Source organism: Mustelus asterias, chromosome 16 (assembly GCF_964213995.1).
Source record: "Mustelus asterias chromosome 16, sMusAst1.hap1.1, whole genome shotgun sequence".
NCBI lineage: Eukaryota > Metazoa > Chordata > Chondrichthyes > Carcharhiniformes > Triakidae > Mustelus > Mustelus asterias.
The window spans coordinates 29,617,297-29,643,514 of record NC_135816.1 but is presented as its reverse complement, the minus strand read 5'-3'; the positions used below and the strand labels follow the sequence as shown (position 1 = coordinate 29,643,514).

General features: G+C 44.0%; 1 protein-coding gene across 13 annotated transcripts in view; it reads right to left on the bottom strand.

Annotated features, from left to right (window-relative positions):
- Window positions 1-23,371, bottom strand: part of rapgef6 (Rap guanine nucleotide exchange factor (GEF) 6) — a 330,858-nt gene extending 307,487 nt beyond the window's left edge. For 9 of the 13 annotated variants that reach the window (XR_013499761.1, XR_013499760.1, XM_078230817.1 and 6 more), the window contains exon 1: window positions 22,536-23,371. Coding sequence is in view for 11 of the 13 variants with exons in the window: in XM_078230817.1 (XP_078086943.1) it covers window positions 22,536-22,604 (69 nt within the window). In the remaining 2 variants the exon portion in view is untranslated. The remainder of the gene's footprint in view (window positions 1-22,535) is intronic. The other 4 variants (XM_078230825.1, XM_078230823.1, XM_078230826.1 and 1 more) reach the window with 2 other exon arrangements.
- Between the last annotated feature and the right edge of the window lie 2,847 nt (window positions 23,372-26,218).

The following is a 26,218-nucleotide window of genomic DNA, read 5'->3' as shown; positions in this document are numbered from 1 at the left end:
CTTCCAATTGGTAAAAGTGTTTGTTTCTGCTTTTTAATTTTTACTTGTTATGTCATCAATTCCATTACATAAGAAATGAATGAATCTCATTTCTTGGTGGGGGAAAAAAAACATTGCCCACGGTCTACAAAGAAAATGCCAACACAATAGTTGTGCCTTGTTTTCTACTCCATGCCTCTCCTTCCTATCATGAGCCACCACTGCTGAAATCTTAGCCATCCTCTTTGGTCCAATCTTTATATGTAGAGCACATAAATGATGGAAACCAAAATATATTTGTTAAACCTGCTGTAAAAGCCACACAACTTAAGTGCTAGATATGTCAGTTATGCACTGTGCATAATTTAACATCCTGCATTTGCGTTTTTTGTATTTTGTAAATAAGTGAACAGTATATTTATATTGCACAAACATACAATTAAATACTGTTTTGTAAGAGATGATAGAAAGTGAGGAACATAGAGACGGAGTAAGACAGTGTGAGAGACAGACAAATAATTGAAGAGTAGAAGTTCTGAGAGGAGATTTTTTTAATTTTGTCAAAACGAATGCTACATGAGATCAAATAACATTACACTATGTTACTTAGGGGCAAACACAACAATAATAACGGGATCTCAGTCCAACCATCAACTCTACTTCAATAAACTCATTCAGTATCATTCATCAGTTGCAGCATCAGGGAGAGGCAACAGTCTGATGTATATAAATCCATAAATTCCACAATAAAATATAGCTTCATTTTTAAAATAAATTCTAATATTTCTCCTAGTGTCTCAGTAATTTTGCTTTGTACAGGATCAGAAAATAAAATTACCATAAAGAGAATCCTGAAAATGACCCCAGAATTTGCCATATTTGAGTCCAACATCAACCCTTTGGTTGGTGATGTTTGAGATTAGGAATTCTGATCACAGATTTACAAAATAACATGGATAGATCACTGGAAATTAAGTGTTTTTTCCTAATGTGCATTCCTGTGATTGGGGTGGGGGTTGTTGTTGTACTGCATTGTATTATTGTCCAGATCTCAGAAAGAGATCTTACGGTAACAAGTTGATCTCGACTTTACAATAAGTTTGAGTACGATGAATGGCATTTACAATGTTTATGAATTGACACACCGTTTCGACTTTACGACGCTGCATATGTACATGTGCAGACGTTCTGTGCCATCCATCTGTACGGCTGGACAGGTGAACTGTCTTTATTAGGTTGTCAATGAGCGCTTTATTTTGTAATCTCTTTTTCACAACTGTCACGATTTTAGTGCATTTACATGCTTCTATTGTATTTGCATGCAGTCAAGACTCGTAGACATCCAAGGCCTAACAGGCAACTGCCAGTATTATTATATATCCCACACTAACTGGGAAGCTTGTACTAAGGCACGCAGGCCATCAATCGTCGTCTCAGCAACTTGACAGGGCAAGAGCTGACAGCATTTAACACTGTTCGGTGCCCCAGGAGTGATTTCAAGCCTTGGTTCAGGAACCAACCCCTTTTATAATATTGTTTTTTTAGGAAAATCAGTTCTGACTTACGACATTTCAATTTGCAACATAGGTTTTGGGAACCAATTCTGTCTGACGTCCAAGTACTCCTTTTAACTCAGCTAGATGACATCACAACATGTGACACCCTAATCTTTCACTCTGTACATTGCGTTCGGTGGAAGTTGGTCTGTTCATTTCATTAGTTGATGGTTGGTCTGTTAGCAAGTCAGTCAACACTGTATATATGTAACTGTAGTCTCAGCAAGTTTGAAATGTGGTATCTGTATACATAGTTAATAAACTTGCAGGTAACTGACTCATAATGAACCTGACTCCATGGTTTATGTTATGTGGGCTAACATATAGAAAACCACAAAGCATATAATTTGGCAGCAAGCAATCATATCACCTAATATGCATTCCTGTGATCACTGCTTCAAGTAATTCAGTGCGAGAACTCAGTCAGATCCCTACAGGAAACACCAATCATGTGACAATTGTAACAAAAAAATCCAAAGACTTTTGCATTCTGAACTAATTATTTAACAACTGAGATTTTCTATGGAACACTCCCATGACAACTCTATAAACCACCAACCCTAGGTCAATTTTGGATGTCATTTTTATTTAACACGAAAAATCTCTCTTTATCATCATGCTGGGAATCAAGAATCAGAGAGGGGTATTGCTACACCATTCATACACTTTCGAGATGTGTACAAAAAGGGGGGCAAACCACCGTTATCATCAGCAAGTTCCTATTTTAAAAAAAGTAAAGACACTGATAGTGGTTGTGTCAGATTTAATAATAGTCAGGATCTTCTCACATCCCATTACACAAAACAGTGCATACAGAACAGTTTCAGTTGATTTATCATATCCGATTTACAAAAAAGTTAGGCATTGCACTTCAATACCAAACAGAAATAAAAATCTTTTTAAAAAAACTTCTGCAATAGCCTTTTATGTTAGATAAATGTGCTGCAATTAAAAATAAAAAGCTGCTGTTAACATTTCAAAAGCCACTAGCAGCAAAGCAACAGGAAAACGGATTAATTTTGTTCTTTTGTGTAGGGATAACGCAAATTCACCTATGCTGAATATTTAAAAACAAATATGCACATTTGAAATACCTATTTTTAAATGTACCTTTTTGATCAGTCATTCATCGTCTCATCTCTGCCACAGAATCACTTTCACACCTTTTTAAAACTTGCTGAATAATTTGATGGTTGGAAACAGAACCAAATAAAATGGGAATATCAAATACTTTCAAAAGTTACATTTTAAAAGCCAGGGATAAGCTTCTTGTTATCAAAAAACACAAACTAAAATGTGATCCCAATGGGGATCAATTTGCCGAACAACCCCAAAGATAAAATCGAAAAGATTTCACCTTTCTAATAACTTTTACTTTGACAATCAAATGAAACTCAACAAAAATTAAACTCGAATTAACAGGCAAATCGTGGTCAATATAAATTACACATTCAAGGGCAGACAAGGTCTCTCGGATTTACTAGGCAGTCCATTCAGCATATAAAGCACTAATTTCAACCACAAAGTCCTTCATAATTCTGATCTACCTCAGGCTGAATTCAAGCTACTTTTCTTCAAGGAATAGCCACTGTTTCATCTCAGACAACAGCTCCCACTCAACCTAGGTTCCATGGGCACAATCTTCAATAAAATGCTGCACATTTCCAGAACTTTCTCAGCCCCCATCAGTCTTGGTGACTTAATCCATCAGTATCACTTATATTTGAACAGTCAGTGATACCTTATATTTCCAATTTATTTAAAAATAACAGGAATAGCATGATGAAATCTTGTGTAGCTGCTCCCAGATCCAGCCTTCCGGTTCTCCTTTTCTAACTATACCACTACTTTCTTCTCAAACAGAAAACCCAGTCTCAGCCTCGGGTCACGGAATTGAATTTTCATCCCTCTTTTCAGGTTCATAGGGACAGAGTCTGTGAATTTTCTAACACTATCTTTCCAAACCAGTCCTCCAATAGGAGCCCAAACAAGCCACTCCATGACAGTGCAAAGGCTCGAAGCTTCCACAAATGTTCCCTGCAACTGCAGTTCAACAAATCAAACTGGCAGGGACAAACCTCATGGTGGATTTTAAATCTGCATTCATTTTATACTTTGTAAGATTTGCTGGAATCACAAGGCATGATGACATACATGATTAAACTGAGAGAAAGAGCACTGTGAATTCAAGTCATCAGCTGGTAGACATCTTTGGAAGCCAAAGCTAGAATTTGATCCAATTACAATCCCAGGTTTTACTCTTTAAAAGAACATAAGCCAAGAAAGCTGATCAAAACTTTTTGACTATAATAACTATTATTCAAACTCTCTCTCCCACAAAGGAGAGAAGAAACTACAAAAACAAACAATCCAATGATAACTAAACCTATTTTGTATCAGAAGCAGCTCACGGGATACTCATTTGATGCACCTAATTAAATATGTTGAATTATTTTCAAATCTTAAAATTTGCAAGACTAATTTCAAATCACAGACCACAGTTATTCAGCAACAAATATCCTGAAAAGAGAGCTGCAGACTTGCTTTTACATTTTAATGTTCCAGGTACATTACCGTTAATTCTTTATATTATTAAATATGAATATTTTCCCAGTGTAAGCTACCCTACGCATCGACTATATTTTGGCAGGTAAGAACACAGATGGGCAAACTCCCTCCAGACCAGCAATACCCTGTCAGTAGCAACGTAACAGCATTCCAGCAACAACAGCCCATCGATTTTACCACCCTACAATCCACAAGCATTATGATGGACAAAGAATTCAATAAAATGAGGAAAACTTGGGCCAGCACATGTTCTAGTGGTCAGTAGAAGGATCTTCCTGCAGTTAGGAAGAGAGGAATAAAAGAACAAGTTGGGAGTGTCGGCAATAGTTGTCTCTAAGCACAATGCATACAGCTAACAGTCAACAGCTAAGAAGCAATTCATTTCTAGTCAGCAGTGGGAAGTTCATGGTTACGGAAATAAGTTTTGAAGCAAGGGGAGGAGGAAGAAGAAAAAAAAGGGGAGATTTAAATTTATTGTGGCTGAAGAGGCAACAAAATTTGTCCCATCACTCTTCAATATGAATACATATACATTGATAAATATAGCTGTTCGGGGGTACAAAGCAGGCACTAAAATGTTAGAAACTGAACAATGTCTTATTCTGAGATGCTGCAGGCTTGCTATCTGGTGGCTAATCTCCATATTTTTAGTTGATTGGTGGTGGTATAAGTACACTGTTGATCTGCCATTACGAAGCTGAAATTTATTCTGCATGATTTCATGCAAAATTCAGGAATGCAAAACCAGTTTGCTCCCTGCACAGAAGAAATAAATACCAGTGATTTAGTGTCCGAGCACTGAACCGATCTCCCAGAAACACCTGCCAAGTGTGTGTTCAAAGATGGGCTCTATGTTCGAGTTCATCAGCCATGCAAGGCACCCAAAGAACCCATGACCAGTAACACTGAGTTTCTTGGGTGGACAATCATACTCGTTAGCAAGTGATCACTGAAGAAGATAGTAAATATAAGCAGGATTATGTGAAGGATAACATATATTGCCTGGGACATAGTGCAAAGGTACCAAATGGATTTGGAGGTTATTAATCTAGGAGGACAAAATTTAAATACTGATAAAAGTCACACCATTTGCGTTATGTTCCCATACATCTTACAAACAGCAAAATCGCAAAGGAGGAACATATTTTTGAATGGGACTTAGATAAGTTCTAGCCACGCGAGGGCAGCAACGATACTCCACTATAACCTTTATTTCTCTTCACTGAAGCTGTTAGACCTGCATGTATATTTCCCATTTTTGTTTGTTTCCAATTTCCGACATTGGCAATTTTATTTACAAGCTATTTAAAAATCGTGGTCGAAGAAAAAAAAACTTAGGACCAACAAGGATAAAATAAGCCCTGCAAAATCCCACACCCCCACCCCCTACAATTTGCAGAAACCAGCCAAGAAGATGACATGAACCAAAGATTACAAAGCCACTCACATCTGGTAAAACAGCATCTATGACACCAGCCTGTATTATATTCCACATCATATATTCCACAGCTTTACTACAAATCACATAATAGCCAGCCGATTTCTACTCTCCCATAGTAAATTAACCAATCACACACTCAAGCTGTGCTCAAAGGGTGTATCCATCAAAGAATCAATGCAAAGGTTCGGATATTTCAACTGCGGATAAGTGAACAGCGCTCACATGATGGCCGATGCGGTGTACGGAAGTACAAAGCACAGGTAAGTGAAAACGCAAGCAAGGAAGTTACAAAGACAGGACTTTACTGCAGCTCTCAATATCTGAACACGTCTTGCATTCTTAATATTCTTGCTTGTGCTTTTCTACTTGGTATGAACTTAGGTGAAATTTGTGGATGATATTATGTTTCCAGGAAGTGGAAAGATACCATAACAGCTCAAGTGCATTTGAATTACAACTGATCAACTAAAATGGTACGCTGATGCAGATGCTGGAAAACAAAAAACAACAGAAAATGCATGCAACCCAAACAAAATTGTGAATAATCAGGAGGTCAGAGAGCATCTGTGGAGAGAAAGAGATTTAAATGTATTGGGTCGTGATGATCATGTTTGTGGATTGTTCGGAGTTATTTTTTGTTTCATTGTTTTTCTTATCTACTTTTGTTTAGTAATCACTTTTTGATCGAACAATAAGTGTTATTTAATTCAGCTAGATTTTGTCAAAGACATAAAATAACCAAGCTAGAGAGATTTATCACAATCACAAGTGCTCATGGTAGTCTTCCACTAACCAAAGTTTAATGAATTCACCAATAGCTCAATTCTAGTTTCCTGAGATATGAGAACTTAGACTATTTTGGTTTAATAAATGAGTAATAGGGAGGCACTTTTTAAAAATTAAATTACTTCAAGCCCAGAAAGCAATAAATTCATCTAGCTATTTGCAATGTGGTTCGACAAACAATTGTATCATAGGACCACCAGAGATGAAAGAAACAGGTTAACACTGCTCATAATAGCACACTCAAGATCTAATGCACCGCCAAATTCTGTAACTACACATTAGTGCAGGTTTTGTGAAATTTGGGAAGGTGAGTTTTGCTGACTTTACTTGGCCATCTAAACAAACCAAATCAGTTGCAAGTGAAATCCACTCAAATTGTCATGGCACATTGCAGAGATAGAACAGTACATATAATCTTTACAGAAATACAGATGTAAAAAGACAAAAGCAGACAATAAAACTAATAATGCCGTCCATCTTTTAATTAAGCTGCCAAAATGGCAATTCAATTAACATTTCTTAAAGTCTACATTAAAGGCTGCTAATAGGATATGTGATATAAATTATAAAGAGAGAGAAACAGTGGTTCCTTATATTATGCAAAGATGTCCCATTTCAAACGCATTAGACAAGTAATTAGTAAAATATTGGAATCTACTCAATTAGCAAGACTGGAGTTTCACATTTCAAAATCAACACAAATCTGTCTGTTTAATCACTTGTAACTTTATAATCAAAATGCTACTAACACAATGAATACATAGGAACAGCATTGTAAACACAAACTTACATGCAAGCAAGCCGAATTTCACAAAATTAATTCATTTAAATTCACATTCAAGGTAAATGCGTTCTTCAATCAAACATAGAAACATCAAGGTAGAATTTGACCACGTAAGGAACCAAGGTGCCTTGACAGAACTAAAAACAGTAAGGTTTAAAAGAAAAACTTTCCAATGGCCAGATTAATACCTAGCAAATAGGTTAAAATTTTTGAAGAAGGCAACAACAATAAGGCGGGCTAGATAATTTTGCAAAAAGAGAAAGGGAATGAATGAATAAATACAGAGCTTCAAGAATAGGATTTGAAAATAAAAATGTAAAAGACCTTGGCTCCCTCAGTTCATAAACAATTCATGGCGCCAGTTTGAAAAGAAATATAACTAAGCATTTAAGTTTTAAACCACTCACGCTATCAATAACAGAACCATAAGTAGCTTAGATGTTCTATTATTTTCTAAACGGTGACAAAATTCATAATGCTAAAGTGCAAAGGGACTTGGGAGTCCTAGTCCAGGATGTTCTATTATTTTCTAAACGGTGACAAAATTCATAATGCTAAAGTGCAAAGGGACTTGGGAGTCCTAGTCCAGGATTCTCTAAAGGTAAACTTGCAGGTTGAGTCCGTAATTAAGAAAGCAAATGTAATGTTGTCATTTATCTCAAGAGGCTTGGAATATAAAAGCAGGGATGTACTTCTGAGGCTTTATAAAGCACTGGTTAGGCCCCATTTGGAGTACTGTGAGCAATTTTGGGCCCCACACCTCAGGAAGGACATACTGGCACTGGAGCGGGTCCAGCGGAGATTCACACGCATGATCCCAGGAATGGTAGGCCTGACATACGATGAACGTCTGAGGATCGTGGGATTATATTCATTGGAGTTTAGGAGGTTGAGGGGAGATCTGATAGAAACTTACAAGATAATGAATGGCTCAGATAGGATGGACGTAGGGAAGTTGTTTCCATTAACAGGGGAGACTAGGACGCGGGGGCACAGCCTTAGAATAAAAGGGAGTCACTTTAGAACAGAGATGAGGAGAAATTTCTTCAGCCAGAGAGTGGTGGGTCTGTGGAATTCATTGCCACAGAGGGCTGTGGAGGGCGAGACGTTGAGCGTCTTCAAGACAGAAATTGATAAATTCTTGATTTCTCGAGGAATTAAGGGCTATGGGGAGAGAGCGGGTAAATGGAGTTGAAATCAACCATGATTGAATGGTGGAGTGGACTCGATGGGCCGAATGACCTTACTTCCGCTCCTATGTCTTATGGTCTTATGGTCTTATGAAATTCAGGAAGGGAATCCAAATACCGTTCATCACAGAAGTAGGTCAAATGGGAAATAACCTGCCTTTAGTAAACACAAAACTAGATTAAAGTCCTGTAATCATTTCACGATACAATTTTTAAAGCTAACCCTAAGGAGGAGATCTTGTCCGATATCGTTTGCCAATTGCAGGTGACAAGGTAAATGCTAATATCTCAGAATCCGAGGGGGGGATTCTCCAAAAAGTGCTGAAGTGGCAGGAAAACTGGTCTAGATCACGACTATTTTTTCAGTGCAACTTTCAGACCCGACTCTCCCCACTCTGTGCACTGCAGAGGTCACAATCATGAATATCATTAAAAGCTAAGGCGGCGAGGCCTATTCACACCAAAGAGCCTGAAATCGGCAGGATGTGCAGGAACCCGCATATGCGCACATTTCTGGGAGATCGCTGAAAAAACCTCCCAGCATCCAGATCACTGCCATCCAACCCCAACAGACATCGCTGGCCTCATTGCTGCCCTCCCCTCCCCAGTCTCCCCCACACACAGATATGACTGCATGCTTAACCCCATGGATCCTGATAATGCGGGTACCCAAAACCTCCATTCCTTGAACATACTGTCCTCCCTGCTGCCCTGCAGAGAACTTGCATTGTGCTGACATGCACAACCCCAGCTTGCGATCATTCCCTTGCTTGAATGAAAGCCTTTAGTATTGCACCCCCCCTGGACACAGCAGCTTATCGATTAGGAGCCCTGAGAATTGCACCCCCTCCCCTGGGACACAGCAGCCTATTGAATGACAGCCAATCAGCACCCCAAGGGATGTATGACACTCAACTGAAAGCAGCCTTCAAAATTTCTCACTATTATTTGTTGCCAACTGACCCTTGACTGCCCACACTCACTGCACCTGCACTCCCCTAATAATGTGGAGATGCCACCGCCAAAATAGACCCCATCAGTCTCGCAGCAGACACAAAGGAATTCATCAGGCGAAAAAACTGGCTGGAGACAATACAGATCTCTTTAACCTGTGCTTAACCCTCTCTCCACTCATTGTCTGTATCTTTAAGACTTGATTACCTGTAAAGACTCGCATTCCAACCATTAGCTTGTAAATTGAGTTTGTGTCTATATGTGCCCTGTTTGTGAACACAACTCCTACTCACTTGATGAAGGGGCAGTGCTCCGAAAGCTTGTGGCTTGTGCTGCCAAATAAACCTGTTGGATTTTAACCTGGTGTTGTGAGAGTTTACTGTCCCTCCCCTAATAATGTGGACATTTTTATTTTCAAATCCTATTCTTGAAGCTCTGTATTTATTCATTCATTCCCTTTCTCTTTTTGCAAAAGTATCTAGCCCGCCTTATTGTTGCTGCCTTCTTCAAAAGTTTTAACCTATTTGCTAGGTATTAATCTGGCCATTGTCTGTACCTTTAAGACTTGATTAGCTGTAAAGACTCACATTCCAATCATTATTCATGTAAATTGAGTTTGTGTCTTTGTACCCGGTTTGTGATCAGAACTCCCACCCACCTGACGAAGGAACAGCCTGTTCCAAAAGCTAGTGGCTTTTGCTATCAAATAAACCTGTTGGACTTTAACCTGGTGTTGTTAGACTTCTTACTATGTCCTCCCCTAATAAGCCAGAGTTGTACGTAAGCTGCAAGAATGGACACACAGTCAGTCACGTCACAACGATGTCTGCGCACAAACCTGCACCCAGATTTACAGAGGCCGACCAAGAGCACCTGCTAGATGCCACGGAGGAGAGGAGTGAGCGGATCTTCTCCTGCCAGGGCCCTCACCCAAGGGGTGTATCCATCAAGGCATTGTGGGAGGAGATGGCAGAAGTGGTGAATGCCAGGAGCCTGACACCACACTGGCAGGCAGTGTCGCAAAAAAAGTATGACCTTCTGCAAGCAGCAAGGTTGAGTGAGCAGCCCTCTTGGAACCCCGCACACACTTGGCACGGATCTCAAACCCTGTTTAGACACCTGAAGGGCATGCAATAAGTTACCCTTCCCCCAGGAACAGAATCTAATCCCTTTCCCTTACCCCTCAAATGAGCACCCTTGAGTGGTGACCGCTTTCCCCAAAACTGCCAGCACAACGCCCGAGACACAAGCACGCATTGCGCACCATACACTGCAATATATTAATGCTTGCTATCCACCTTATGTATCCACAGGAAAAGAACATTCACAATGTATGTGAGACGACACAGACTGGGTGATGGTGTGCCTGACCTGCGGCAGCTGACCAGCATCGAGGAGCGTGCCATGGAGCTGGCAGGGGGTGATGGCCTTCCCGACTGGTCACCGACAGCCAGGTTGGCGTCCAGCATGCAAGTGAGTAGAAGCGCACTCTCAACCTAGGTCCTCCTTGAAGTAAGTGCGATGCTGCATAGAATGTTTTGCCTCCCTTCCCCTAATGTGTATTCTTTATTGCAGTTCTGGACCCAGATGGACCTGACCCTTCGGGTGTTGCCACCGCCCTTGCTGCTCTGGAGCAAACTGCCCACAACCCCCTGGATGAAATCTCGGAGGGAGGCACTGAGGAATCCTCCGAGGGCAGCACCACTGAAGCGGCACCGGCATGCACCACACAACCCACCAAGACAGAGATGATCACCATGGTGGGTACTTTTAGTGTTGAGGCTTCTGGGTCACAAACTGGTGAGCACATCACAGACACTGATGCACATCGGGTGGAGGTGAGCACACCGAGGTCTGCCAGAGGCCAGGATTCAGCTGTCCCCATGCCAGCTGCTGGACCTCCTTCAAAGGCTGTTGGAGATGCATCAGGAAACCCGGGGAGTTGTGGAAGGGCTGTCAGCAACCATGCTGCAACTGGAAGGCTGTTTAGGGGAGTCCAACAGAGTGCTGTGCAGGTGGTGGTGCCGACACAGCATGCAAACCAGCCCAACACTGCAGGGGTGGTGACCACAGTGGAAAGTCTGGCTCAGGGGTCTGTCCTCATGGGTGACAGGGTCCAGGCCATCCTGGAGACACTACGGGCCATGGGCGTTTGTGTTTCCGGCATCCAGGAGGCACAGCGTTCGATGGCCATGGGTGTCAGGGGCATGTGGGAGACACTGCTGGCCATGGCTGGGAATCTCGCTGGCATTCTGCAGTCACAGCAGGCCGTGGCTGTGAGCCTTGGGAACTTAGCCCAGGCTCAGGGGGCTACTGCTGATGGGCTCCAGAGCCTGGCTAGCTCACAGAATGCTGTAGCAGAGGGGCTCCAGAGCTTGGCCCAGTCTCAGAGGGCCAGGGCTGAGGGATCACAGATCAAAGGGCAGAAGCATCTGGGCCTCCAGGATTGGCAGAGCCAGGTGATGCCGGAGCTTCTGGAGCTCAGTTCAGCTACCCTAGCGTCCCATGGAGTCCCGGACATCCCGATTTCCTCCTTCCTCACACCAGGGCATCTCAGAGCCAGAGATGAACAGGGTAGCACCGAAACAGTGCCATCCGCAAGTCAGCCGGGGCCCTCCAGGTGCCGGCCACCTAGGGGGCATCCGCCAAGCGCATCACAGGCAATGGGGCGTGCATCACAGCTGGACACCTCCAATGTGCATTCTTGGGTAGCACCTAGAAGCAGTAGATCACCCAAAGAAAGTTGTAGTTCACTAAGAGGGCACAGCTGAAGGCCACCAGTGGTCAGGGTTTATTAGTGAATAATGTTAAGAACACAATAAACTGTTGATTGCACCTCACAGCTGTGACTAATGTGCCTCTGATTCCTCTCTTCCCCACCCCCCCCCCACACCACAGGGCTGAGTGGTCCCCATTTCCATGCATAAATGTGCTGTCTGTTGTGCCTTGCGAGACTCAGCCACAGAGTGCCTGCCCTACCTTCCCCAACATCCACCAGACCCTTCGTGAAAGTGCATTCCCCCCCCCCACCCCCCATTGGCCAAAAAACATGTGTCCCCAAACCTTACAGCTACCTGGGCCAGGGTGACAATGTGCATTCGGAATACAGGGAGGAGTCAGACTTGAGTGGCACCAAGGGCAGGATCCCAGTGTGCACAACAGCGAGTCATCACCATCCTTCAACCAAGACTCGCGACCATTTCCAGCCCAGACACATTAACAGGTTCGGATGTTTCTGGGGGATAGGGTGGTGGGATGACAGCGGCTCGGAAAGGGTGATATGGTGGTTTGAGGGCCCAGGTCGGTTTGAAGGGGAAATAGCGGCTGCACTTGCTCCTGCGGTGTGGTGGTTGCAGTCCCCTCATTGCACAGCACCAGCTAGGTGAAGCGGGCTACAATCAAGGCTTCCCTCACTGCCCTTCCCTGCTGGACACCTGCCATCACCACCTGCCCTCTTTTCTCTGGCTCTTCATATGGCAGGATGTCCACCTCACTCCCTCGCTGCTCCTCCTCCTGCTCCAGCTGGTCTCCCCGCTGCTGGGCAATGTTGTGCAGAGTGCAGCAAACAATGATGATGCGTAAAGCACGCACAGAGTCAGAGGGGCCCCCTAGAGCTATCCAAGCAGCAGCAGAACCGCATCTGAAGCAGGCCGAAGCATTGCTCTACGATGGACCGGGTGGCTGCATGGGCCTCTTGTAGCGGGTCTCCGCCTCGCTCTCCGGCCTCCGCACCGGCATCATCAGCCATGACCTTAGCTAGTATCCTTTGTCACCCAATAGTCATCCCGGGAGCTTAGGCTGGTCTTCAAAGACCCCAGGGATGTTCGACTGCCTGAGCACAAAGCTATCATGGACACTCCCTGGCGTGCATCGACCTGCATGATTCTCATTTGATGGTCACAGACAATTTGGACATTCAAGGAGTGGAACCGCTTCCTGTTCACAAATTGCTGCAGTCCTGCATGTGGGGCCCGCAAAACAATGTGTGCCCATCCACTGCTCCCTGGACATTGGGAATCCCAGTAATGGAAGCGAAGCCAAGAGCCCGGGCCTCCTGCTGTGCACGGCCCACACTGAAATTTATGTACTGCCCTGCCCGGGCATACAGGGAATCTGTGACCTGCCATACAATCTGTGCACAGAGGCCTGGGCGATTCCAACTAAGTCACCACTGGGTGCCTGAAATGAGCCAGAGGCATAAATATTTAGGGCAGCTGTAACCTTCAGGTCACCAGGGAGCGGGTGGCCACCCCTCCCGAGGTGCCAGGTGTGCGTGCACCTCACAAACGTGTCGCACCATGGTCTTGGAGAGCTGCAGCCGGCAATGGCACATCTCCTCCAAGAGGGCCTCGAATGAGTTGCAGTGCCTGTACCTCCTTGGCCTCGGCACCCTCCGCCTTCTTTGCACCCTCTCGGGAGCCTGCTCACCCACCTCTGGCCCTCAGCGGCAGCCCCCTGCCCTCCTTCCCGAGGGACTGGTAGTGGCTAATCCTGCGGTGGTCTCTCCACGCCCACCACCTCCCGAGACGCCTCCTCCTCTGCCCCTGCTGCCACCAACATGGCCAGCTCCAAATTGAGCAGACCGATATCCATCTGCACAATGGGGGTTTGGAAAGTGCATAGAATGATGGATTATCATTGGCTGCATAGACCCAGCACCACCCCAATCCCTCACTTAGGCCAGTACCCCCACTTGTGGGTGCTAGAAACACCACACAGTCCATGATGTCATGCGTGACCCAATTAGGGTTGTGAGAGATTCCCATCATAACAAATGCTGGCACAGATTATGCAGGTCAGCGTGCAGCCATGGGCAATGCACACCCTTGAGCCATTGCTATGTGTGCAAGTGCAGCATCCGTTACAGGCATATGTTGCTGGTCCGTGTCACAGGGCAGGAGCAGACTGCAAATCAGCACCAGATGTGTGCCCAGTGACAGCAGATTCCATGCAGTCCATGTCTGAACCTCTGCACCCCAGCCGCTTCATCTCGTTAGGCCTCAGTCAGCACATGGTGCACTCCTCCCCCACCCCGGAGCACCAGCACTCAGTCAAATCCCTGATGCCACTGTGTCTTGGTTTGGGCCAGCACCTGACGACAGCAGGGAGAAGCCCACCAGGCACCTCCAGGGCCTGCCTGAAACATTCCCCACGCTCCACTAGCAGCACGTACCTCCTCACACCAGTTCAAGACCGCCATGCCAAGTTGAGACTTTTATACTCTGATTCGTGCCAAAGTGACATCACACCAAAGAGGTGGGAGGCGCAAATATGGGCGGAGATTGCCGTATCAATCCCAATAATAGCATACTAAGGTATGGAAAGTAATTCAAATCAGCAACACACCGGTTTTTGGTGCCGTCCTGGTGGCGCCATTTTCTTTCGGTTGGGAGATGCGCACAGGTCGTAAACACTCACGGGGAACCTGCGAAATGGCCAACATGCGCATCTCCCGACCTGACCCACCAGAAAATTTGCAGGTCGCAAAGGGAGAGTCGCCCCCCCCCCCCTAGATTCTTGATGCCAGACAGCCTAGCTGGACTTCCACCGAATGCAAAAGAAACAAATCAGCAGTTTAATTTTACAATAATGGTGGAAAACAATGATGCAGAATGATTCAGCAGTGTGAATTTTTTTTTATCTCAGCTTATACAGAGAATAATTGTTTGGGCGAGGTCACGCACCCACAGAACCATCTGCCGAGCACAATTCACTGCCTTCACAGGAGGACGGAACAGAAGATAAAACTGGGGTACAACATTTTCCATGGTCTTTTATGAAACAATATGATAATATAGAAGATGTTATAGGAGACTCAGCACAATGAACTTCTCACTAAAGTTAGTGATCCAAAGTGTTCTACTTACTTTAACTAAGATAAACATGTCCTTGGAGTTTGACAAATATTTCAAGAAAAAACATTCACAAGGATGATTCTGCAACTATCAGATGACCAAACTGCCATTGATTCAGGTCCAAGCCTTTCATTTAAGTGCTGGCAAATTACTCATTTAACAAACCAGAGGAACCAACACCAATTCTGTGCTTGCTATCATAGTACGAGGACGGTTTTTCTTTCCATCTCCAAAATACATTAATTAATCTAATCTAAAAATGTGCATGTTATAACCTCTCAGGATACCCAGTAAATGCACACGGACAAAGGAAGTTAACCCAGTTTAGTCAGCAATAAGTATGCATAAATGACAATAAATATACTGATTTTTATAAATTTAAAAAAGGTCACCCAGGCAACATAAATCCAACAATACATTGGACAACGGTTGGACAGTAGCATGAATGATGTGTAATATTCTGTGAATGTACTGCCAGTGAAATAGATCATTTCACAATATTTACACAAATATTTTTAAACACATTAGCATGTCCATTTTACAATAGTTAGAACAACTGCTTCTTAATCAGTCAGATTTAAAGCCTGCTTATAGATATTTACTTAAAACTGTTTTGCTGCTGGCATAATGACCAGCCTGGCCGATTCATATCAAATAATCGTGAAAAATACTGTTCAATAAAACAAGTTCCCTTCAACAATATACAGTTTGCACTGATGTATGGGGCAGCACGGTGGCACAGAGTTCAGGTTCGATTCCGGCTTGGGTCACTGTCCACTGATGCGGAGTCTGCGCGTTCTCCCCGTATCTGTATGGGTTCTCTCCGGGTGCTCCGGTTTCCTCCCACAATCCAAAAGACATGGTGGTTAGATGCATTGGCCATGCTAAATTCTCCCCTCAGTGTATCTGAACAGGCGTCAGAGTGTGGCAACTAAGGGATTTTCACAGTAACTTCTTTGCAGTGTTAATGTAAATCTACTTGTGTCACTAATAAATAAACTTAAACTTGCTGCCTTTTGTCACAGCTTTGACCAACAGCAAACCTGGCCTATCAATATGCTAATGTATTCTGCAGGGGGAGGAATTAGATTGCCAGTGGCACTTCTACTCAATTAAAATTGTTTAAAACAGTTCTGAATATGGAGCAGTCACCATATAATTAACTATTAAAAATGAAGACTGGTCACTCCATCATAGTGTTTGCCACAATGTCACTCAAAAGATCAGCATCTAATTTCATATCAGTAATCAGAATTTCCACAATGGTAGCGTGCAACACGAGTTCCCAGCATTCATGGGTTGTCATCGCTTTAGCCGGTTTTCCATTGATCCCTTGGTCTCATCTGCAGTTGTAAAAGGTAACTGATTGGTGCAAATACTGCACAGGCAACATCACAATGTTCTTAAAAATTCAGCACGAGCCTCTTCCTGATGTCAAATTATCTCACAAAAATGCCTGTTTTGTACCGACATCACGACACTAGTGGTCAATTTCATGTCTGCTCTATGCCTAAACATTCCTTGGCATGCAATCCTAAAGAAAGTCCAGCAGCAAATGTTATGGCATTTATTTGAAAACAGAATCAAATTTTAAAAAACAAACTTGCATTGATGTTTATAGACTTATCTATTGATTTATAGTACCTTTCAAAGCACTTTATAAGCAATTATGCACTTTTTGAAGTACAGCCACTGATGTAATGTGGGAAACTTGGCAACCAATTTGCTCACAGCAACAGAATCATTTTTTAGTGTTTTCATTGAGGAATCAATCCTGTGAGGCACCAGGAGAACGCCAACATTTCTACAAAAATCATCCCATAGATCTTTTATGACCACCCAGGGAGACAGACAGAATCTCTGTCTAAATTCCAAAATATCTCTGTGCAATACCCCTCAGCACTTTACTGGTGTTTTAGGTCTATGGGGCAAACCCATAACGTTCAGATTCAGAGAAAGGGGTGTTACTACCAGTGAGCAAAAGCTGACATCTACTCTAATCGTGTTCATTTGCACAAATATAGTTTTGACTGCTTACCAGAAGAAAGAATACCAAGAGAGTATTCAGGCAATGTTGCTCCATAGAAATTTAAATTATGGAATGACATGCAAAGCATTTGGTTGACAACAGGAAAATGGAACCTGCAACACATCCATCTTCTTCAATTATAACGTGTAACCTAAACAAACTGGAGGCTCAATGCAAATCCTGGCAATCCTATTTTGCTTAACTGACATCAACTCATGGTGTCACAGTGACCATGACACCACACAACCCTGCCACAGCAACCTCTGCAAGACGTGCCGGATCATCGACACAGATGCCATCATCTCACGTGAGAACACCATCCACCAGGTACACGGTACATACTCTTGCAATTCGGCCAACGTTGTCTACCTGGTACGCTGCAAGAAAGGATGTCCCGAGGCATGGTACATTGGGGAAACTATGCAGACGCTGCGACAACGGATGAAGGAACACCGCTCGACAATCACCAGGCAAGACTGTTCTCTTCCTGTTGGGGAGCACTTCAGCGGTCACGGGCATTCGGCCTCTGATATTCGGGTAAGCGTTCTCCAAGGCGGCCTTCGCGACACACGACAGCGCAGAGTCGCTGAGCAGAAACTGATAGCCAAGTTCCGCACACACGAGGACGGCCTCAACCGGGATATTGGGTTCATGTCACACTATTTGTAACCCCCACAGTTGCCTAGACCTGCAGAGTTTCACTGGCTGTCTTGTCTGGAGACAATACACATATTTTTAGCCTGTCTTGATGCTCTCTCCACTCACATTCTTTTGTTTCTTAAAGACTTGATTAGTTGTAAGTATCCGCATTCCAACCATTATTCATGTAAATTGAGTTTGTGTCTTTATATGCTCTGTTTGTGAACAGAATTCCCACTCACCTGAAGAAGGGGCTTAGAGCTCCGAAAGCTTGTGTGGCTTTTGCTACCAAATAAACCTGTTGGACTTTAACCTGGTGCTGTTAAACTTCTTACTGTGTTTACCCCAGTCCAACGCCGGCATCTCCACATCATGTCTGATTGAAGACAGAGGGTGGTGGTGGATGGAAAATTTTCGGATTGGAGGCAGGTTGCTAGCGGAGTGCCACAGGGATCAGTGCTTGGTCCTCTGCTTTTTGTGATTTTTATTAATGACTTAGAGGAGGGGGCTGAAGGGTGGATCAGTAAATTTGCTGATGACACCAAGATTGGTGGAGTAGTGGATGAGGTGGAGGGTTGTTGTAGGCTGCAAAGAGACATAGATAGGATGCAAAGCTGGGCTGAAAAATGGCAAATGGAGTTTAACCCTGATACATGTGAGGTGATTCATTTTGGTAGGACTAATTTAAATGTGGATTACAGGGTCAAAGGTAGGGTTCTGAAGACTGTGGAGGAACAGAGAGATCTTGGGGTCTATATCCACAGATCTCTAAAGGTTGCCACTCAAGTGGATAGAGCTGTGAAGAAGGCCTGTAGTGTGTTAGCTTTTATTAACAGGGGGTTGGAGTTTAAGAGCCGTGGGGTTATGCTGCAACTGTACAGGACCTTGGTGAGACCACATTTGGAATATTGTGTGCAGTTCTGGTCACCTCACTATAAGAAGGATGTGGAAGTGCTGGAAAGAGTGCAGAGGAGATTTACCAGGATGCTGCCTGGTTTGGAGGGTAGGTCTTATGATGTGCGGGTTAGGTTGATTGGCCAGGTTAAAAAATCCAAAGATGTGCGGGTTAGGTTGATTGGCCAGGTTAAAAAAAAATTGCCCCTTAGAGTCCTGGGATGTGTAGATTAGCGGGTAAGATATGTGGGGGTAGGGCCTGGGTGGGATTGTGGTCGGTGCAGACTCGATGGGCCGAATGGCCTCCTTCTGCACTGTAGGGTTTCTATGATTCTATGAAAGGTTGAGGGAGCTCGGGCTGTTCTCTCTGGAGCGGAGGAGGCTGAGGGGAGACTTAATAGAGGTTTATAAAATGATGAAGGGGATAGATAGAGTGAACGTTCAAAGACTATTTCCTCGGGTGGATGGAGCTATTACAAGGGGGCATAACTATAGGGTTCATGGTGGGAGATATAGGAAGGATATCAGAGGTAGGTTCTTTACGCAGAGAGTGGTTGGGGTGTGGAATGGACTGCCTGCAGTGATAGTGGAGTCAGACACTTTAGGAACATTTAAGCGGTTATTGGATAGGCACATGGAGCACACCAGGATGATAGGGAGTGGGATAGCTTGATCTTGGTTTCAGATAAAGCTCGGCACAACATCGTGGGCCGAAGGGCCTGTTCTGTGCTGTACTGTTCTATGTTCTATGTAATTCAATTCCATCCCATTAGATTGTTCATGTTGCATTCAGTCTGATCTCACTTACACCTGCTCAGCTGTTTGTTCGAAATTATCCCATACTGCAATGGTCACTTAGGCTCATGGTGCCGATGTGTTAGAAACCAAAAAAGGTTTTCAAGGCACAATTGCTTTGAATTTGTTGAACATGCTTACTTTTAAATCAAAACCTCCAAGTTATTCCCACCACCAGTACTTCACCCTCCTGCTTTATAGTTCCAAATGCTCCAACCAGACACAGTCTGTTGGAGGAGCGAATTATGTAATTTTTATTGCTAGGTATTGTGATTAGGTGGGCATAATATTTGAAAATTTCACACAAATGTTAGTGATAAGAGCATTATCATTTTGATAATGCAGAGCAGCTTTACTCTCAGATGCCTTTGTACCATGTATGAGCATGTTGCAACAGAGGATAAGATCTTAGAATGATACAGAGAAGGAAGCCACTCAGCCTATTGTGCCAACACTTACATACATACAAACATATGAAGTAGGACCAGAAGTGGGCTATTCACCCCCGCCCCATGAGTCTGCTCCATCATTCAAACAGATCATGGCTGATCTGTTTGTGTTGAGTTCCACATTCTGCATCTATCTCCAATAACCTTTGATTCCCTTGCCTAACAAGAGTCTATCTATCTACCTCCGCCTTACATTGTGACCCCGCTTCCACCGCCTTCTGAAGCAAGGTTCCAAAGTTGCACAATCCTCAAGCGAAAAGATTCCTCCTCATTTCTATCCTATAATTTTATGAGAGGTCACACGACACCAGGTTAAAGTCCAACAAGTTTATTTGAAATCACAAGCTTTTGGAGTGCTGCTCCTTTATCAGGTGAATTTTATAATTTTAAAAGTGCCCTCTAGTTCTGGACTCACCCACAAGAGGTAATATGCTTTCAATACCTTGTCAATAATGTTCAGGATCTATACTTCAATCAACTCACCACGCACTCTTCTAAATTCTTGTGGAAACAAGCCCAGCCTTTCCAACCCGTCCTCATAAAGCAACCTGCTCATTTCAGGTATCAATCTAGTAAATCTCCTCTGAACCACCTCCATTTACTTTCTTCCTTAAATAAGGAAACCAAAATGCACATAAGTCATTTATTGCATTATGAATTGCAATGTGATCAATTTGTGGTGCAGTTTCTGCCTTTGTAGAGAACACAGGAATCCGATTCTGTACCACAATCTTGAGTCATTATGATTCAATTCTAGGATTATCTGGGATTGAATCTTAAAATAATTATGGAGAAGTTAACCATATTCCCCAAGGCATCAGGGGAGGTGATGGCCTCATGATATTATCAGACTATGAATCCAGAAACTCAGCTAGTGTTCAGGGGATACCCGCCATGGCAAATGGTGGAATTTGAATTCAATAAAAAAAATGTGGATTAATAATTTACTGATGACCATGAAATCATTGTCGATTGTCATAAAAATCCATCTGGTTCACAAATGTCCTTCAGGGAAGAAAATCTGCCGTCCTTACCGTCTGGCCTACATGTGACTCCAGACCCACAGCAATAGGGTTGACTCTCATCTGTCCTCTGAAATGGCTGAGCAAGACGGTAGCACAGTGGTTAGCACTGCTGCTTCACAGCTCCAGGGTCCCGGGTTCGATTCTCGGCTCGGGTCACTGTCTGTGTGGAGTTTGCACATTCTCCTCGTGTCTGCGTGGGTTTCCTCCGGGTGCTCCGGTTTCCTCCCACAGTCCAAAGATGTGTGGGTTAGGTTGATTGGCCAGGTTAAAAATTGTCCCTTAGAGTAGGTTAGAGGGATTAGCGGGTAAAATATGTGGGGGTAGGGCCTGGGTGGGATTGTGGTCGGTGCAGACTCGATGGGCCGAATGGCCTCCTTCTGCACTGTAGGGTTTCTATGTTTCTAAGACACTCAGTTCAAGGACAACTAGGGATGGCAATAAATGCTGGCCAGCCAGCGGTGCCCATGTCCCACAAATAATTTTTTTTAAAGTCACACAAAATAAAACAACCTGCAGTAGTGTTTATTTATCACCAATATTATATATTAACTGCTCAGCAAAGATTTAGCCCTTGAAGTATTAATTTCACACAGGAACACTGAACTATCAGCATAACACACACATACTCAGCAGACTGACAAATCAATATTTTAAAAGAACCTCTGTACAATCAACACAGGAGTAACCATCCTCCCACCTACATCAGCACAAGACAATGTATGTTCTTGTAAGTAACTCAGATAAAACAGTGGGTATCGTGGATAAAAGCATTACACTGAAAATTTCTACTCTGGGTTTAACAAAATAAACTCCCAACACCACCAACCACCCCACCCCTTACATATGCCCAATGTCTAATGTGTAACTTTTTGGTTTTCACAATGGAGCTCCTGAATTCAGCACATTGCACAAGGAAACGAAAATACATACTTTTTAAAACTTCCAGGGCTTGACTAACTTTTTTGTTTGGACAGAGTGACTATTACAGTGGCACAGTGGTTAGCACTGTGCGAGGAACCTGGATTGGATTCCCAGCTTGGGTCACTGTCTGTGCGGAGTCCGCACGTTCTCTCCATGACTGCGTGGGTTTCCTCTGGGTGCTCTGGTTTCCTCCCACAGTCTGAAAGACGTGCTGGTGCTAAGTTCTCTCTCGGTGTACCTGAACAGACGCCAGAGTGTGGCGACAAGGAGATTTTCAGTGACTTCACTGCAGTGTTAATTAATGTAAGCCTACCTGTGACACAAAATAAACAAACTTTATATTTTGCAGGCAGTAGCATTTTCCTCATCAAAAACAAGTGAATGCACTCAATGGTCGATTCACAATGAAGTGTGGGGTGGGGTATGAACAGGGTGTATGAACTGCATGTGTGGAGAACAAGCTTCGAAGGCGAAATCTCCACCCGGCCCAAATCTGAGCAGGAAAAGAGATTTTTCGTCGGCACAATGAAATAAAAGGCGGAGTAACACTGCCTTTAAAACGGGCAGCGTGTGCTGCCTTGAAGCTCTCGCCCCTCTGTCTAGCGGCTAAAGGATGTTTCAACCCGAAAGAAAAGTAAACTTACACCCACAAACAATAAACAGAAATTACCTGGTGGCTTCTTTCCGAAGGGTTTTTCATCAAGACTTGTTTGAAAAGCTGGTCCACGTAGGAAGTCATTATTTGTCCTCGGGCGCGGGGGTGGGTGGCTGTGGGGGTGAGTTGTAGAGACTTTCCCCCCACACACACCTCTCTCAGCAGGAGCAACAAATATCCCAGTTAAAACAGAAACGAAAGAAAAATCCAGAAATCCGACCGCACGCCGAGAGCCGCTTCGAAGGTAAAATCGTTGTTAAAATATCCTCCAAGGTCTCCTACGAAGTAAGTCACTCGAAAATCAAACACTTTGTGTGGGGGGAGGGAAAAAAAAGGGGGAAAAAAGCTGCAAACTCCATCCTGCCCAAAAAAATCACCTCTTTTCTCCTTCGAAAAATTCCCCTCATGGGATCTCGAAATAAAACGATTTTTTTTTGCTTGCGGTTCAAAGTTTTCTTAAGACTCTCCCCAGTCCTCCACCTCCTCCTCCTCCTTTTTGTTATTTTTTTTAAAAAAACACACCTTTTACATGTTCAAAATATCTGCCCGCACGGGTCGATCCGAGTTGAGGAGATGGGGAAGGGACAGGGGGTGGGGAAGGGGGAAAGGGGGGTTTGTTTTCATGATTCTTCCTCCATGGTTTGTCTCTCAAACGCCAACTGCCAACTTCACACACAAGAGGCAATCGGAGCCTCGCGCTCCGGGGGCTGCCTGTCAATCAAACGGCAAGAGGCGGTGGCAGCAGCAGCAGCAACTTCACCCAGTCACTTAACTCTCCCCGGCTGCCTGTTTGCAAGCATGGTTGAAAGTTTCCAGCTGCGTCTCTCTCCCTCTCTCTCTCTCCCCTCAGTGCAACATGCCCCACGGCGCTCTCAAAACACTGACTTTTAGTGCAGCGCCAGCAACCTAGAAAAGGCAACGCCTCTCGCGAGAACTGTTTTAAAGCACAATAGTTTAATCATTAGTGTCACAAGTAGGCTCACCTTAACACTGCAATGAAGAATAGAATAGAATAGAATCCCCACAGTGCAAGGAGAGGCCCATCCAGCCTGCATTTGGTCCCGCACCGACAGCAATCCCACCCTGGCCGTAACCCCCAGCCACGATCTTATTGAATGGCGGAGCAGGCTTGAGGGGCTAGATGGCCTACTCCTGCTCCTATTTCTTATGTATTTATCCTTGTTGGTTCCCCCTGACGGCTAAGGAGGAAAGCCCACTGTGAAAATCCCCTAGTCGCCACACTCCGGCGCCTGTTCGGGTACACTGAGGGAGAATTTAGCACAGCCCAGGCGTCTTTCGGACTGCGGAAGGAAACCGGAGCACCCGGGGGAAACGCACACAGACACGGGGAGAAGTGCAGACTCTGCGCAGGCAGCGAGCCAAGCCGGGAATCGAGCTGTGAGGCCGCAGTGCTAACCACTGTGCCACCCGCTCATCAGTCCTGCCACTGCACTGGGACTGCTCAAACTCCATAGATATGCTTTCATTGAATAGAATTATAGAATCCCTACAGTGCTGGAAGAGGCCATTTGGCCCATCGAGCCTGTACCGACAACAATCCCACCCAGGCCGTAACCCCACATGTTTACCCTGTTAGTCCCCCTGACACTAAGGGGCAATTTAACAGGCCAATCAACCTAACCCAGGCTCTGACAAAAGGTCATCCAGACTCGAAAAGTTGGCTCCATTCCCTTTCCACAGATGCTTGTTGGAGTTTAGAAGGATGAGGAGGGATCTTATAGAAACTTACAGGATACTGTAAGGCCTGAATAGAGTGGACGTGAAGAGGATGTTTCCACAAGGAGGAAAAACTAGAACCAGAGGGCACAACCTCAGGCTAAAAGGACGATCCTTTAAAACAGAGAGGAGGAGGAGGAATTTCCTCAGCCAGAGAGTGGTGAATCTGTGGAACTCTTTGCCGCAGAAGGCTGTGGAGGCCAGGTCATTGAGTGTCTTTAAGACAGAGATAGATAGGTTCTTGATTAATAAGGGGATCAGGGGTTATGGGGAAAAGGCAGGAGAATGGGGATGAGAAAAACATCAGCCATGATTGAATGGGGGAGCAGACCCAATGGGCCGAATGGCCTAATTCTGCTCCTATGTCTTATGGTTTCATGCTGTCCAGACCTGCTGAGATTTTCCAATTTTGTTTCAGATTCCAGCATCCGCAAGTATTTTGCTTTTATCTGTACATCTTTAGACTGTGGGAGGAAACCGGAGGAAAGCCTATGCAGACATGGGGAGAATATGCAAATTCCACACAGACAGTTGCCTAAGGCCAGAATTGAACCCAGGTCCCAGGTGCTGTGAGACAGCAGTGCTAACCACTGTGCCACCTTGCCCCCCTTTTTAATTCAGGTCTTTGGCTAAGATCAAGCGTGAGATCAGGTGTAACGAAGGGTCATCCAGACTCAACATTGGATCTATTCTCTCTCCACAGATGCTGCCAGACCTACTGAGTTTCCCCAGCATTTTCTGTTTTTGTTTTAGGTTCCAGCGTCCGCAGTATCTTGCCTTAGATTAGGTGTAATGTTGGCTCGATCGAGCCCAAAGTGTGATGTAATGCCTTATCTTGTCAGCTCGGATCTTGTTTGTCTTTCTTGAGGAGACCTTGAATTGGATTCAATTGGAATTTGAATTTTGGAGCAAGCAAGAATGGATTCAGGTCTGCCCGGTTCACTCTGAGTATTGGCTTTGTAACTTTAAGAATGGAGTAAAATGTCTGTTCTTCTTGTCAGCATAGATCTAGTAATGTCTCTTTTGTGAGAACCATGAATTACATTCAATTTGAATTTGGTTTTTTGAGCAGGCAAGGAGATGAATTAAGGGCTTTCCCTGTCCACCCTGCACATTGACTTTGTAACTCTGGGAAAGGTATTTAAATGAATGAATGTTCTACAATGTGGGTAATAACCCAAGTTATGCCATACATTCAAACCTCATGTTCTGGCAGCACATTGCACCTATGCCAAATCTAACCAGCAACTTGTTTCAAAAGGGCTCTTTGAATTTAAGTGTTCAGACGCAACTTTTTTTTCTCGGGTTCATTTGAAAAGTGTCACTAGAAATAAAATCTCTTTGAGCTGTGGTGTTTTCTGTGTGGTTACCAGTGTGGCGATGCAGCAAGTTGAAGCATCAACCCCAGAAAGTGTTTGGCTATACATTTACAAAAATAATCCCGTGAACTACAGATCACAGACACCTACATCGTTGTATAAGTATGTACAGGTGGATTGATTGGGTGGTTACTTGAGCAAATATAAAGACACACTGACATTGGCCTATTTTAAGGTCAAACCAAATAAGAGACACTGACATTGGAGCATAGTGGAATTAGGAGATGTATACCTGTAATGTTTCATTCTGCAAATAAACCTACTCCAAGTAAATACTCGATGGTTTCTTCCTTCACAAACTGACCATCAGGACTATAATACAACGCGGTGTATCTGAAGGACCCCTCAGGTTCATATGCAAGATTTAGAACTAAGTAAGTCAATTTATGGCAAAAGAGGAAATAGTTCCAGGGAGGGTGTGCAGAACAATTTCTGAGTACCCCGAATGAGAAGTACCCTTTAAAAAAAGTTACAAGCTTTTATTTCGACGATACTGACACTGCTGTATTCCTCTTAAAGCTTTTTAAAAATAAAGATTGTTTTAGACTTCTGAGTACCTAGAATGAGAGGTTACCCTTTAAA